This window comes from Chiloscyllium punctatum, chromosome 16, assembly GCF_047496795.1.
Source record: "Chiloscyllium punctatum isolate Juve2018m chromosome 16, sChiPun1.3, whole genome shotgun sequence".
NCBI classification, from domain to species: domain Eukaryota; kingdom Metazoa; phylum Chordata; class Chondrichthyes; order Orectolobiformes; family Hemiscylliidae; genus Chiloscyllium; species Chiloscyllium punctatum.
In genome coordinates, this window is record NC_092754.1 from 20,420,691 (window position 1) to 20,436,490 (window position 15,800).

The 15,800-nt window shown below is 40.2% G+C and overlaps 1 protein-coding gene across 5 annotated transcripts in view; it reads right to left on the minus strand.

Annotated features, from left to right (window-relative positions):
• LOC140487025 (matrix remodeling-associated protein 8-like) overlaps window positions 1–734 on the minus strand; it is a 106,220-nt gene extending 105,486 nt beyond the window's left edge. For all 5 annotated transcript variants that reach the window (XM_072586403.1, XM_072586402.1, XM_072586398.1 and 2 more), the window contains exon 1: window positions 637–734. In XM_072586403.1, coding sequence (XP_072442504.1) covers window positions 637–719 — 83 coding nt within the window. In that variant the 5' untranslated portion in view covers window positions 720–734. The remainder of the gene's footprint in view (window positions 1–636) is intronic.
• Between the last annotated feature and the right edge of the window lie 15,066 nt (window positions 735–15,800).

Below are 15,800 nucleotides of genomic sequence, written 5' to 3' on the forward strand. Positions count from 1 at the left end.
ACCTCTCTGCTAATTTTGATTTTTTTTTCGTTTCGAGTTCCAGGATCACAAGAAATGTAAAATGGGCTGACACTCGCTACTGCAGATGTTGGAGATCAGAGTCTACATTAGAGTGGTGCTGAAAAAGCACAGCAGGTGAGGCGACATCCGAGGTGCAGGAAAATCGACTTTTCAGGCAAGCAAAAGCTTTTGCTCGAAACGTCGATTTTCCTGGTCCTCGGGTGCTGCTTGACCTACTGTGATTTTTCAGCACCACTCTAATCCTGACACTCGCTCCCAGCAGTTGTGCTATCGTACCAAACCAAGATGTACCCTGCTGTATCTGGATCACACTTAGAAAGCGCGCACTTATGTCTTTTCTAATTTTCAGGATCCGTTTTATGACAGCAAATCCCTTCTAACTGTTTTATTTAAAGGTTTTCAAAATTAAAACAAACAATAGTCCCTATTATACTTAAAAAGGTAATGCAATCATTTTGCGTTCATTTAATAGCAGATAATTGCTCCCAGACTGAACCGCTGCTCCACTCCTCATTAATTTATTTTATTTCAGACCCATAAACTCAACTGGAAACTGAAAAAATAAGAAGCTCCCAGCGGTACAGCAAATGATAGCTCACACTGCTAATAACTCACTTTTCTGACGCTGCAGACTGCACAGAGCGGCTATCCCTACATTTGCCACAGCCTCCATTACACACTTCGACCCTTCGTGTCATCTTTTAAGTAGAGCCAAAAAAACAAGAATCCAAGTTTCGAGGCAGCCCGAACCTCATGGCCCAGCCACGGTGGTCAGTTTGGTACACAAGTGAACCCTCCTAAAGTCGTGGAGTCAAACAGAACAACTTGTTCCGGAATGGTCATTCTCCGCACGTGCTTCTCCCAACGGGTCTACCGGAGGCTCCAGGCCTTCCCGCCCGGGCGCACGTGCTTATAGCTCTTCCAATCATAACTCGTCTTTTTTGCCGCTCTTTGGCCCCGCGCGCGGTGACGGTTTGTGTTGAGTTTCGTTCGCGCCCACCCTTTTAACCGTGGCCTAAAGAATTGGCTGCAGCCGCTTTGTCTCAGAAATCAGCTGCTTGGTTTCGTTTATAATCTAATAACAAAACGTGTTCCACTTTCTCCAACAGGCCGATGGCTTCGCCCCCAAAACTAAGGCAAAAGGTCAAGTACCTTGAATGAACGATGCATGCGCGATAGGTGATTTGTCTGCACAGAGCCAGAAACGTAAAAGTAAAGCTGTTTAATGGGAATTAAGATACCAGTAGTGATTCGAACCCGAAGTCTAACAACCTAACATTGCAATCGTTAAACCTAAGTAGTGTCACTAAAAAGGTTCACATGTATGTTTCAAATTAAAACAGACGACTGGACTGCGGATGCTAAAGATCTGAAACAAAAACAAAATGCTGGAGAAACTCAGCAGATCTGGCAACACCTGTGCAGAGAAAGCAAAGTTAACACTGGCCCTTCTTCAGAACCGCCAGGGCCACGCGGTTAACTGGAAAACGTTAACTTTGTTTTCTCTCCTTGGTCGCTGCTAGACCTCTTGGATTTCTCCAGCAATTTTTGTTCACAGTTATAGTATCCATAGTCACTCCAACGGTGGGAGATCATCCAAAGAAAGCTCGAACAGAGATGGGTTAATTGAACAATAGAAGTTTTATGGTAAAACGTGTAGATTACATTGGGATATGCTCCTGTTTTATTATATTATCTGAACTGGGTGGATCCAGATATAATGCTGACAGCGTGTACGCACCGGAATGCTCTGTGCTTGTAGGTTATAGCTGAGGGAATGGATGGAATGACTATTTTTTAGGATTGTTGCTCTAAAAACGTTGGCTATTTTTAGAACGAATTAGTTGCATGGTCTGGATATTTTGTATCCAGGTTGCTAAGGAAAGTGGAGTGGAGATAATGTAAGGGCTTTCCTCAAACTTCTAATCTTCCCTCAACATAAGTGACAGAAGGTTGGAGATTTGCAAATATGGAAACTTATTATTACATTCTTAGATGCTGTAGACCAGTCAGCTTAACACCAGCGGTTGATCAGTTTTTAGATTAGATTCCCTACAGTGTGGAAACAGACCCATTTCCCTCTGGCTAATGCACCTAACACTATGGGAAATTTAGAATGGCGAATTCACTTGACCTGCACATCTTTGTGACTGTGGGAGGAAACCGGAGCACCAGGAGGAAACCCACACAGACACAGGGAGAATGTGCAAACTCCACACAGACAGTCACCCAAGGCTGGAATCAAACCTGGGTCCCTGGCGCTATGAGGCAGCAGTGCTAACCACTGAGCCACCGTGCTGCCCTTGTTTTAGAAACAATGATCAGGCAAAAAAAGATCTTGATGAAGGACTTATACCCAAAACATCGATTCTCCTGTTCCGCGAATGTTGCCTGACCAATTGTGCTTTTTCAGCACCACATTCTTCGAAAAATGATCAACAACCACTTGAGAAAGTTTGAATTCATTTAAAAAAACTAATAAGATTTATGAAAAAAGGATTGTACTTAACTGTTCAAATTAAGCTATTGATATTCTCCATATGGATTTTAAAAAATGCTTGACGAAGTGTTTCATAAAAAGTTAATTTGCAACATTGATGCATGCAAAATAGGAAGTCGTTGTCAGATTTGTTTAACAAAAAGATTTTCATTCAAATAACTGCACTTTTTGGTACATGATTATTTATCAGATTGGAAGATTCAGTGCTACAACCACTACGTTTTGATGACTTATATTGGAATATAGGATAAAATTTCAAAATTTGCTATCAATACCAAACTTGGAAATGTGGCAGTGAGAATGATATCCACTCAATTGCAGCACAATATATATAGGCTAGCAGAATCGGCAAAGTGGCAGAAGGAATTTAATACAGAGAAATATGAGTTGATGCATTTTGGCAGACAGAACAGGGAGAAGCAATATAAATTAGTTGGCAGAGTTCTAAAGAGTCTACAGGGACAGAGGGACAAGCATCTTTGAAAGTTTTATGATGTACTGAGGGAGCAAACCATTTGAGATCTTTGACTTCATAAATAGAGGTTTTGAGTGCAAAATCAGAAATGTTATGCTGGCACTTCATCAAACTCTGGTTAGGCTGAGTGGACCGCCCTGTAGCGCTGGGATTATCCAATGCTGTCTGGTGTATGACATTCTACTGGACATGGCAGAATAAACTGCAGTCTCTTGGCAATGACTTGTCCCTCTAATCGCCAGGTTCAGCAGAAACTCCCTGACGCCTCTTTCACTCTCTTGGCTATTTTCATTGCTAACTGGACCATTGGGTTAATTTGGTAGAACACATCACTTTTCCTCACACTATGTGTACATTTCTCCCAAAATGATAGAAAAGAGCAAACTTAGATGCCTCTTGCATTAAGAACAACATGTCTCAGAGGTGACAGTTTCCCAGCAGTTCTTTGACTGGGAGCCATTCTAAAGAGTTTATATATGTCCTAGGCACACATACCTCCAGATTTTCATGAACAGATTGTGCCTGAGGCTCTTTTGGTGTTGTGTCGGTTGGAGTGTGCAAGCTCTGAGACTATTCCAGATTGTTGGAAGTTTCAATTGCCTGAAAATATGAGACAATTTTACAGCATTAGATCCAGGTTCATCTTGGTTTCTTTCTGCCGCTGATGGCAACAGCAATCTGAATTAAAATCACTTGAATTTAAATGGTGACCTTTTCCTCCCATCTTTGGATATAGAACCTCCCTCCTTTTCCTTCCAATATTAGATTCAGGTTCATATCAATGAACCAAGGAACAGCTCTATCCTAGGCACCACGTCTTAAGTTCTGTGACTCCTATCCATCTTTATGATAGAAGGGAAGACTTTGCCAAAAGCTGCAAATCTCTCCCACAGCCTCAGAACAGCCAGCAATATAACATGTTGTAAAGTGTCTAAATCAGTCTTACACCTCATCTGATCCACCACTGTATCTGCCCTCATTGGCACTAATTGAACAGGAAACCTATCTCCATATTAATCAAGGGCTCACCAACATGAAAATTATGACTTTAACCAGTTACCAGAGACAGATTTCAGAACGACAAACAAACCCAATGCTTGTTTCCCTATTCCATATATGAATTTTCAGCCTGTGGTCTTTGTTTAATATCTCATCAAAAGGATAGCATATCCAATAGTGCTACACCGAAATTAATGCCTAGATTATATATTAAATCTCTGGCTTGAAACTTGAACCCATGACGCACTGAAACAAGGCTGATATATGTCTGCTGCTAACATCATAGGAGACCAGAATTGCATGCAATATTCCAACAGTGGCCAAACCAATGTCCTGTACAGCCACAACATGACCTCCCAACTCCTGTACTCAATACTCTGACCAATAAAGGAAAGCATACCAAACACCTTCTTCACTATCCTATCTACCTGCGACTCCACTTTCAAGGAGCTATGAACCTGCACTCCAAGGTCTCTTTGTTCAGCAACACTCCCTAAGACCTTACCATTAAGTGTATAAGTCCTGCTAAGATTTGCTTTCCCAAAATGCAGCACTTCACATTTATCTGAATTAAACTCCATCTGCCACTTCTCAGCCCATTGGCCCATCTGGTCCAGATCCTGTTGTAATCTGAGATAACCCTCTTCGCTGTCCACTACACCTCCAATTTTGGTGTCATCTGCAAACTTACTAACTGTACCTCTTATGCTCGCATCCAAATCATTTATGTAAATGACAAAAAGTAGAGGGCCCAGCACCGATCCTTGTGGCACTCCACTGGTCACAGGCCTCCAGTCTTGAAAAACAACCCTCCACTACCACCCTCTGTCTTCTGCCTTTGAGCCTTTTTAATTATTTATTTATGTTACCAGGCGTAATGGGAAACTGATTGAATTCATAAAATTGTATTCTGTTCATTTACATACTTTTGTTCATGTACGACCAGGTGTCATAACAGTGGTTTATCATAGAATTATAGAGATGTACGGAAACAAATCCTTCAGTCCAACTCATTCATGCTGACAAGATAGCTAAATTAATCTAGTCCCATTTGCCAGCATTTGGCCCATATCCCTCTTAACTCTTCCTATTTAATCACCCATACAGATGTCTATTAAATGTTGTCATTGTACCAGCCTCCACCACCTCTTCTGGCAGCTCATTCGATTTCACACCACCTCTGCATGAAAAGGTTGCCCAATAGATGCCTTTTATATCTTTCCCCTCTCACCTTAAACCTATGTACTCAGTTTTGGACTGCTCTATCCTGAGAAAAAGACCTTGGCTATTCACCATTTCCATGCTCCTCATGATTTTATAAACTTCTATAAGGTCATCTCTCAACTTCCAATGGTCCAGCTATAAACCCCAACCCTATTCAGCCTCACTCTATTGCTCAAACCTCCAACCCTGGCAACATCCTTGTAGATCTTTTCTGAACCCTTTCACGTTTGACAACATCTATAGCAAGGAGACCAGAATTGAATGCAGTATTTTAAAAGTAGCCTCAACAATATCCTGTACAGTCGCAATATGACATTTCAACTCCTACAATCAATGCAGGGACCAATAAAGGCAAGCGTACTAAATGACTTCTTCACTACCCTGTCTTCGTGTGACTCAATTTTCTATATATGAACCTTAGCCTTGACACTCCAGGGAAAATAGCCCCACACTAATCCGACTCTCACTATAGCTCAAACCCTCCAACCCCAGCAACATCCTTGTAAATCTTTTTTTTTTTTTTTAGATTAGATTAGATTACTTAGTGTGGAAACAGGCCCTTCGGCCCAACAAGTCCACACCGACCCGCCGAAGCGCAACCCACCCATTCCCCTACATTTACCCCTTTACCTAACACTACAGGCAATTTTAGCATGACCAATTCACCTAACCTGCACATCTTTGGACTGTGGGAAGAAACCGGAGCACCCGGAGGAAACCCACGCAGACACAGGGAGAATATGCAAACTCCACACAGTCAGTCGCCTGAGTCGGGAATTGAACCCAGGTCTCTGGCGCTGAATCCTTTAAAGTTTCACAACATCTTTCCTATAGCAGGGTGACCAGAATTGAATGCAATATTTTTTAAATGGCCTAACCAATGTCCTATATAGCCACAAAATAATCTCTCAACTGCTGGTTTCAATGCACCGACCAATAAAGGCAAGCATACCAAACATTTTCACCACCCTGTCTACCTGCAACTCTGCCTTCAAGGAAATATGGGCCTGCACTCCAAGGTGTCTTTGTTCAGCAACACTCCCCAGGGCCTTACCATTAAGTGTATTAGTCCTGCCCTGATTTGCCTGAATAAAATGCAGCACCTCATATTTATCTAAAGAACATGCCATCTGCCACTCCTTGGTCCATTTGCTCATCTGATCAAGGTCGCATTGTACTGTGAGGTAATATTCTTCATTGTCCACACCACCAATTTTGGTGTCATCTGCAAATTTACAAACCATACCTCCTATATTCACATCCAAATTCATCATATTTTTGCAGATGTCAGTATTCGATAGTTTCTTAAATTATTCTCATTTTCCCTTTGAAAATTTATTATTCTTCATATTTCCTTTTACCATTATGAATTTTCATTACCAAATTTTACTCCCACAGTTTATCAAAATGGAATTCCTAATTTTACCATTTCTTTGCCATATGTTAGAACATTACAAGGTTATCGCTCATATGCAGCCTTTCCTCACTTAAAAGTCTCCATTCTAACCTCATTAATTTGTATTCCTAATAATAAGAATTGCGTGAGTGAAATTCAGCAACTTCAGGACTGGAGGAGGTGCTGAGCCCCAGTGAGAGTCAGCATCCTCAGTAGGAAGGGAAGGGAAGATGTGAACCTTTGCGTGACTCAGAATGTTCAGGGGAGATGAGAAGCTGAACATGAGAGAATCAGTATGTTCTGGACTGGAAGGGCTCTGAACTCCACTGAGAATCAATGTCTTCACATATAATATGGTGCTCAGTGGAAATGGGTTAGTCAAGTATTTAGTTGAATTGACACTGGGCCTAAATTACTTGAATGCTGTCCTGAACACACCTGTTGGAAGTCTGGATAACTAAATTGTTTTCCTACTTCATTATATAACAGAGGGAGATTCTGCCCATCCATTACAAGACCAGTTGCATGAAAGAAATGGGACAGAGGTAACTACTGGGAGGAGCTGTTGTCTTGGTCCCTATGAGATCTGATGTATATCTTGAGTATGCATATTGTGAGCAAAAGGGAGATAACTGGACCTTGAATAATAAAAATTTTGTTTTATTAAAAGTTTGTTTTTATAAAAGGTCTAATACCAATCCCATTTATCGAAGTCATGAATCATGAGTCAAGGTGGTGGCAGGAAACAACTAAAATAGACTCAGTCCTGGAAGGTACAGTGTAATCATCAGAACCACTCAGATCATGTTGCATGTATTTGTGGACTTAGTTCCACATTTGCCTTAAAATAACATTGCTTCCAGAAACACTTATATCAGGTACCAGGTCTAATAAATAAAGAAAACGCCTGATCAAATGATGCTATGTCATCAGAAAATTAATGAATTGTGAACAAGATAGGAATATTTTGATTAGATTTTTCACTGAAAAGCTAATTGACATTTTCTAGAAATATGTTAATTCAATTCTGAGGAATATAAATCAGGGAATTCGCATTTATTTGGAAGCAGAAGCACATCTCATTCCAAAATATTTTGATTTTGTGTTAACAGTTGTAAAAAGCCTTACAGGCTTATTAATGTTCTTTAGACAAGGAAATCTAAGTTTAGTCCGACATCATGTTAGCTCTGAAGTGATCTGATAAGCTACTAAATTATATTAAACTGCTGTACCATTTCAAAAAAGCCTCAGTCCAATCAAAGGAGTAATATAAGTTCCCCTTGCTAATAATTCTCATATCCTGGGAATGAACTTAAAAAAGCAAGTTTTTCAAAATATATGTTACTAATGTGACCAGTATATACATTAATCTTTGTTTTCAGAATTAAGTTTAGGTGCAAAGGTTTTACGTGGTTTGAATATATCAAGAGGGTACATTCTATTAGGATAGTGCCGAAGGGTTCTCACACTCAGACTGCTGTGTAAATTCTTTGAAAGACTTTGGAAGGTGAATTTGACACATGTGTAGCTTTTTTGTAGGGTCGTTAGTGTAATAACTTCCAGATCAACACAGCTCTCTCAAACAGCCCGCATCTCAGCAGCTGCCTCCCTCCTGCCAGAGACAAGCCTTCAGGCTGAATTACTGAACAAGCATGTTCCACTTCAAAGGGGCACTCAGCAGGTCTCCCCGCTCTTCAGATGTGTTGTGCTGCTGCAGCACAAATAACACAAAAAAGGTGAGTCTTCTTATCTCCCCATGGTACCAGTACCATGAAATGCATGTGGGTGTGTTTTCAAAGAGGCTTTTATAATTACAATGAAAGGATGAGAAAAGATGCATGACAATTTACACTATTTCATCCTATTTATAGGATGATTTGTGCTTCGGTGGTACAAATCAACCAATTCATCATCCATAAGCACTAATTCCTCTGTATTTTCATGTCAGTGCTATTACCAACACAGAATTACTCTTCCTGCAGTTCATGTGCCAAGGATTCTAGTCATCAGGTGTGATGTGTTTGTTCAAAGTGTTCTGAGGTTTAGCCAAGGTGTTAGCACTAATGAGGAATAATATAGACCTCTGAAAGCTGTATGAGTTATACAGAACATATGTGACATCTCACAATTGTGTGTGACATCAATGTGTGAGATCACTATTGAATTGCAGAATAATTATAAAATGTACAAGGTCATTAGGCTATGAGAACTGTTAACAGTATGCAGATCAGTATGATCTGTGCAAGAGACAAGTCTCATCCCTGTTAATTACACCACAGTTATTCCTACCTATAGTTTCTATCATTTTTCGTACACTGGGATAAATGGTTAGATAGTTGTCAAACATTATTCATTATTAATCTGTGTTGTGAAGGGGCATCAGTATATTCTTAACAATATTTCCCTTCATCTCTTACCATGGTTTTACATCAATCGCAAGAAATTGATGGAGTCAAGCTGGTGAATGTGGTGTTAGGTCTTTTTTCCTCTTGTTATAGCCTGCAGGGCTCAGTGCCAATGAAACTTTTACGGAAAGAGTAAGATTTACAGGACAAAATTAGGCTATTTGGCTCACTGTGCCCATGCCAATCAAAGTAAGGTTCTCCAATCTATCTCTCCTTCCAGCCCCCAGTCCATAGCTCTATAGATTAATGATGTGCATGCTCAGTGGTTTTTATATACTTGACAAGGTTTCCAGCCTCTACCACTCTTATAGGGGTGGAGTCCCAGACATCTACTGCCCTGTGAGTGAAAGAATAATTTCTCAATTCCCAACTTTTTCACATAAAGAGTGGCACGTGTATGGAATAAGCTGCCAGAGGTGATGGAGGCTGGTACAATTGTATTTAAAAGGCACCTGGATGGGTACATGAAAAGGAAGGGTTTAGAGGAATATGGGACAAATGCTGGCAAATAGGACTAGATTAATTTAGGCTGTTTGGTTGACATGGACAAGTTGAATGAAGGATCTGTTTCCATGCATTACACCCCTATGACTCTAATTCATATAACAATTAATTCAACCTATGCCCCAATATATTGACATCAGAAGTAGGTTTTTCCCAAACACCCCATCTTGGCTCTTCCTCTACTACAGCAACCAGAGCTGTATTCACTATTCCAGGTATCTAGTGTTTTAGCATAACTAATATGAGCTCTCTGCTCCTATACTCAAAGCCAATAGTGAAAGTATCACGTATGTCTTCTTGACCATATTTCTGGAACATGTTCAAACACATTATTGCCCTTTCTAAATGCCTTTGAGAAAATGGTGTTGGACCACCTTCGAGATCCACTGTAGTTCATGTGACGTAGGTACACCCACGGATCTTTCAGTTTGAAGGTATTTCTTTCTTTGTGCTCAGACACAATGTGATGTGGTGGAATTTATGCCAAAATAAATCACTGCATCACAAACTTTTAAGAGCAGCAATAAACATAGCTCTTCTCCATCTGAAATAAATAACTGATTGTAAATGACCTTTCAACAGTACACTGTCTGCCTTAATACTAATTGCATGTGACTCATCATTCTGTCTGTTTGCTAATCCAAGATATGAAAAAAATGTAAACTTATTCCATCAGAGAACCAATCATCCTATTGCCCCTGCCGGGTACTGAAATACAAGAATACCATCAACTGCATGTGAAATAGATTGAGAAACAAAGAAATATGCAAACTCTTCTGAAGCATTTGAAAGTGGTCAAGACATAGCAGTCTATTGACATGCTCAAAGAATGGGAAAACTATATTAGACATGTTAGATATGTTAGATTGACACATGGGGAAAAATATTTGGTGGACCAGTGTAGGGTGACCTTTAAACTATTTACCTCATGTTTTTAAACTTGGCACAGAATGAAGGGATTAAACTTTCTTCATTCTGTTCCCAAAAGGAATTTATGTCTCATGAGTTAACAATATCAATCCAGTTCACAAAATCAAAGTCTACTAGGTTCACTATACATTGGAAATAACATTCAAGTCGTGTCTCAGGAGGACAACCATTTGACTCTATTCCAGGACACAACCAACCTCTTCCCTGTTGCCTATTCCAAACTTGTTCCTCAAGACTCAGTATAGGTTTATTGCCAATAAGGCAATTGGCCTGAAATTGAAGTCCTTCATCAAGGATGCGGCCTGTGGAAACACGACCAGCTCAGCCTGTGCTGCTTTTGCAGTGACTTCACACACTGTCTGAATGAAGTTCGACCAGAGAATTTTAACTCAGAGGTATAGAGGATTTGGGGCTAAATACTACAATAAAGGCTGACAGCAGTTACAAAGTAGGTAGCAGGCATCTCCATGATGGAAAAGCAGTTAAGTAAGAATAGCAGCTTTCAGTTTATTAGGACATTGCAAATGGTCGGTGCAGACTGTTAGACTAACTAGGGATGGGCACTGGCTATGTGGTGGGTTTACGTTGATGGTTTCAGTCTTCCCAATGATTGGTTGGGCTTTGGGGCCAACATTGACAGCATATTTCATTTAGGAATCTACCCCAGAATATGCACATATCTACAATGATTTTCTTTTAGATACTCACACTCCAAGAGGAAAAGTGGGCGTGAAGGTGACATGACCAATATAAAATACCCTTTATTAAAAACACTTTAATGTAATGTAAGAAATATTAGTACATAATAAATTCTTTAATCATTTCCATGTTAGTTAATAAATATTTGAAAATGTCGTAACATTTTGAACTGGAGCCATTTTTCCTACTGTTTGATCCCATTGGGAGGGAGTACTCTTTGTACAAGTCAATTGAATGAGAAAAGACCTGTCAGACTGCCCAGGGCACACTGCCATCCAGGTGCCTTCACACAGCCTGGTCTGATCCTTACTTCGTTTTTCTTCCTACCTTAATACTCACTTGCACCTACCCCATCCTGCCTGCTGAATCAAGTAATGGTCCAGTTTTTCTTTGAATCCAAGCAGTATATTTACTGTGGTAAATTAGATTGTAATCTAATGACTTCAAGACTTAATCCTTTAAGTTATGTCGAACTTGTATTATTTTTCTGTTTTCTGTTCTAGTTGTAGCTTCTTCCTCTCAGACCTTTGTCCTTCTTGCTTGCAATAACTCATATATCTAGCTACCTCTAATCTAGATATACAGAGAAGAAAATTAGTCAGTTATAAGGTTCAAAATTGATAATGGATAAGCCAATCGTACTTGGAGTTGACAAGATATCAACCAGGAGCAGATGAAATGCAGCAAAGAATATTTGAAGGAAAAAAATTGCAGAGACTCTGGGCATAATCTTTTAGTCTTCCCTGGACTTGATGATACCAGAGGACTGGAGAATTGCAAACATTATATCCTTGTTCAAAAAAAAAGTTGTGAAGATAAGCCCAACAATTATAGTCAGATCAGTTTAACTTCAGAAGTCAGAAATGATCAAGAAAGAATAATTCATGATAGGTTTCATAGTCATATGGAGAAATGGTGGGGGGGAACCAACATGGATTTGTTAAGGGGAAGTTCTATTTAACTGACTTGCTGGATTTATTTAAAGAGGTTACAGAGGATTGGTGGTGATTATAATATAAATTCATTTCCATAAGATACTATATTTAATACAGCACTAAACAACATACTGTGAGAAAAGGTAGAACTCATGGGATAAAAGCAACAGGAGCAACATGGATACAGCCATTGGCTGAATGATATGAAACAGAGTAATTGTTAATGGATATTCTCCAGACTGGCAGCACGTTTGTAGTCTAATACGTATATGGAGTTAGGTCACTGATAATGACAGAACAGGCTTGAGAGGCTGAATGGACTACTCCCGTTCCTATATTCTTATGTACCCCAGGGTTCAGTTTTAGGATTCTACATCTTAGAGTGCAGGGCATAGTTTGAAAGTTTGCAGAGTCCACAAAATTTGAAAGCTATGAGGACAGTGTAGAACTTCAAAAGGACAATGACAAGTTGCTGTAGTGGATGGATAAGCAGATTAATTTCAATGCAGAGACGTGTGAGATGGTACCTTTTTAAAAAATTACTTGAAGAGGCAAAATAAAATATTGGTACTCTAAAACATGCAGGAGCAGACAGCCCTGGGTGTGTATTTGCATAAGTCATTAATGGTGACAGGACAGGTGGAGAGTGTGGTTAATAAAGACCAATATTCAAGACTTTATTAATAAGGGCATAGAGTTCAAGAATAGTGTAGTTTTTGCTGAATCTATATAAGATACTAGTTCGACCTCAGCCGGAATATTATGTACATTTCTGGATGCCACACTTTAGGAAGGATGTGGGTGCATTGGAGAGAGTGCAGAAGGTGTTTATAATAATTGTTCCAGAGATGGGAAATCTCAGTTATGAAGATACATCGGAGAAGTTGGGACCATTTTCCTTGGAGAAGAAAAAGCTAAAAGAAGAATTTTTTGATGAGTAATTTGGACAGAGTAGACTATGAGAAACTTTTCCACTCATAAAAATATCAAATGCAAGAGTACCTAGATTTAAAATGATTTGCAAAAGAAATAAATGTGATGTGAGACGAAAATCTTCACCCAGCAAGTGGTTCTGGTCTAGAATGCACTACTTGAAGGCAGGTTCAAATGAGGATTCAAGAGGGTGTTAGATGATAATTTGATTTGATACTGGGCGATATGGAAAGGGCAGGAATGAATTCTCCATCAGAGGGTACACACTCAATGGGCCAAATGGCTTCCTTCTGTACTACAACCATTCAACGATGCAACCCAATGGAAAATAAACTGAAAAAGATGCAAAACAAACCTGCAAAGGGATCTAGATACCTGAATAAGAAGTAGGCTGCTGAAACCTTTTATCTTCCACTTATCAGGACAGATAGAAGATTACTAAATTTCAAAGGGAGGAATGATGTATATTGCGTGAAGAAAGTGTGCTCTTTTCTTGGCAAGTTGACTGATCAAATAAAGCATTAGTTCAAGAATATGCCAGAGAATTGTGTTCCCATACTTCTGTTTAAAAACCATCCCTTATTGCTATTAGACAGATCTTTAGTCAGATCAGCCTGGTCTTTTTGCTTAAAGACGATATACTTGGAGTAAAAACTGAGAATGCTGCAGAAACTGAGCAGATCTGGTAGCATCTGTAGGCAGTGAAATAGAGTTAAAGTTTTGAGTCCAATTTGACTTCTTCAAAACTGGGATCTGAAAGGTTCTGACAAATAGCCATATTGGACTTGAGACATCAACTCTGTTTTTCCCTTTCCATAGATGCTAGCAGACCTGCTGAATTTGTCCAGCAATTTCTGTTTTTTTCAGATTAGATTCCCTACAGTGTGGAAACAGGCCCTTCGGCCCAACAAGTCCACACCAACCCTCCAAAGAGTAACCCATCAGACCCATTCCCCTCTGACAAATGCACCTAACACTATTTATTTCAGATTTCTAGCATCTGCTACATTATACTTCCATAAGGATATACTTGGCTTGCAGGCATTATTGTGAAGATTCACGAGATTGTTTTTTACTATAAGCTGGTCATTCTATGAGGAGAAATTGGGTGGAATGACCATATACTCCTGAATCCTTAGAGCTCTTGGAAATAGAAAACAAGGTGGGTGGGACTTTAATTATGCAGGGGGCCAGAAGTCACCTTCCTGAAGGTAATATGACATTATGCAATTAGTTGGTAGTAAGAAATTGAGTTTCCTGAAGCATTTTTCAATATATTTGCATGCAATGCATATTCATTAAGAGGCAACCTCACCAGAATTAAGTGTATCTTTACAAATAAGCATTTACAAATAAGTGAACAAGAATCACATGCCTTTAGATTTATAGCTGTTTAAAATATGGCAGGCAGCAAGGGAGGTATCACCAAGGTGATAACTTTGGAGCAACCATGAGCTAACTTTTCCCTATGTGGAGTTTTGTTCAAAGATGACTTCTGTATAGAGAAGCTTGAAGATAACATTGGCCACAGTGGAGTGAATAGAGTCCAGGTATAGCTGATGCTAAGCATAAACGTGTTTAAGGATCAAAAGTGCTCAGAATGAGACAAAGAGGCCCTGCTGTCATTCTGAGAAACAGTACCCCCCTTGTCCCATCAACCTGAAGGAGAACCTGCAGAGAGGCAATCTCAATCATGGAGCTGCTCTTTGCCTACTCTTAGACATAGACCACTTTTGTATAGGGCAGCAGCAGTTCCAGGGATCCAGGTGGAAAGGAGATGGCAGCAACTCCAGGGTGCATTGGCCAGTGTTGATAGGGTAGACAGGCAGAAGGCTGGAAGCACACAGCAAGCTAGGCAGCATCAGGAGATGGAGAAGTCGACGTTTTGGGTATAATCCTTCTTTGCCCCAGTCCTGGAGAAGGGTTATACCCAAAACATCGACTTCTCCACCTCCTGATGCTGCCTGGCTTGCTGTGTTCTTCCAGCCTCTTGCCTGTCTACTTTGGATTCCAGCATCTGCAGTTTTTTTTGTCTCTAACCCAGTGTTGATAGGATAGCAGCAGCTAAGTTCCTGAAACGTCCTTTCAGAGAGAATAATTATCCTTATTTGAAGTGAATGAAACTGCCTAGGTGGCCAGTCCCCTTCCTGCAAGTGGAAATTATGCATACCTCTTGTCACACCATTGACCACCTTACTACTTACCCCTGTAGTTTCTGGAATTTAGAATGAGAGGAAGTCTCACTGAAGCACCTGCAATTGTGAGGTAACTTGACAAGGTAGGTGCCGAGAGGTTGTTTGCCTTGTGTGGAAAGTTCAAAATTCAGGAAATAGGGCAGAGTCATTGGGGGGGGGGGTTGAATCTCATCCTGTGCTAACTTGCAGGAAAGCCATGTACTAATCAGGCATTGACAAGGTCATTGCAGGCCTTCTTCTTGAATTCAGACACCAGGGGTAGAAGTTTTGTCCAGCAAATCAGACTCCAGCAGTTTTTCCACTCAGTAGGGCTGTAAAGGAAACCGTAGCTGCTGCAAGGAGGACGCCCATGGATTTCCAAGATCAGGATGTATATAAGATGAAGTAAATAATTTGTAAGAGTGGTGTTCTCTTGCATAGGGATGGGATCTGGGGGAAGCAGAGGCAGGAGGTCAGAAGCATGGGCCAAGAGTGGCTTCCAGTGGGACATCCCTGTCCTATGAGGTAAAAACAATGACTGCAGATGCTGAAAACAAAATACTGGATTATTGGTGCTGGAAGAGCACAGCAGTTCAGGCAGCATC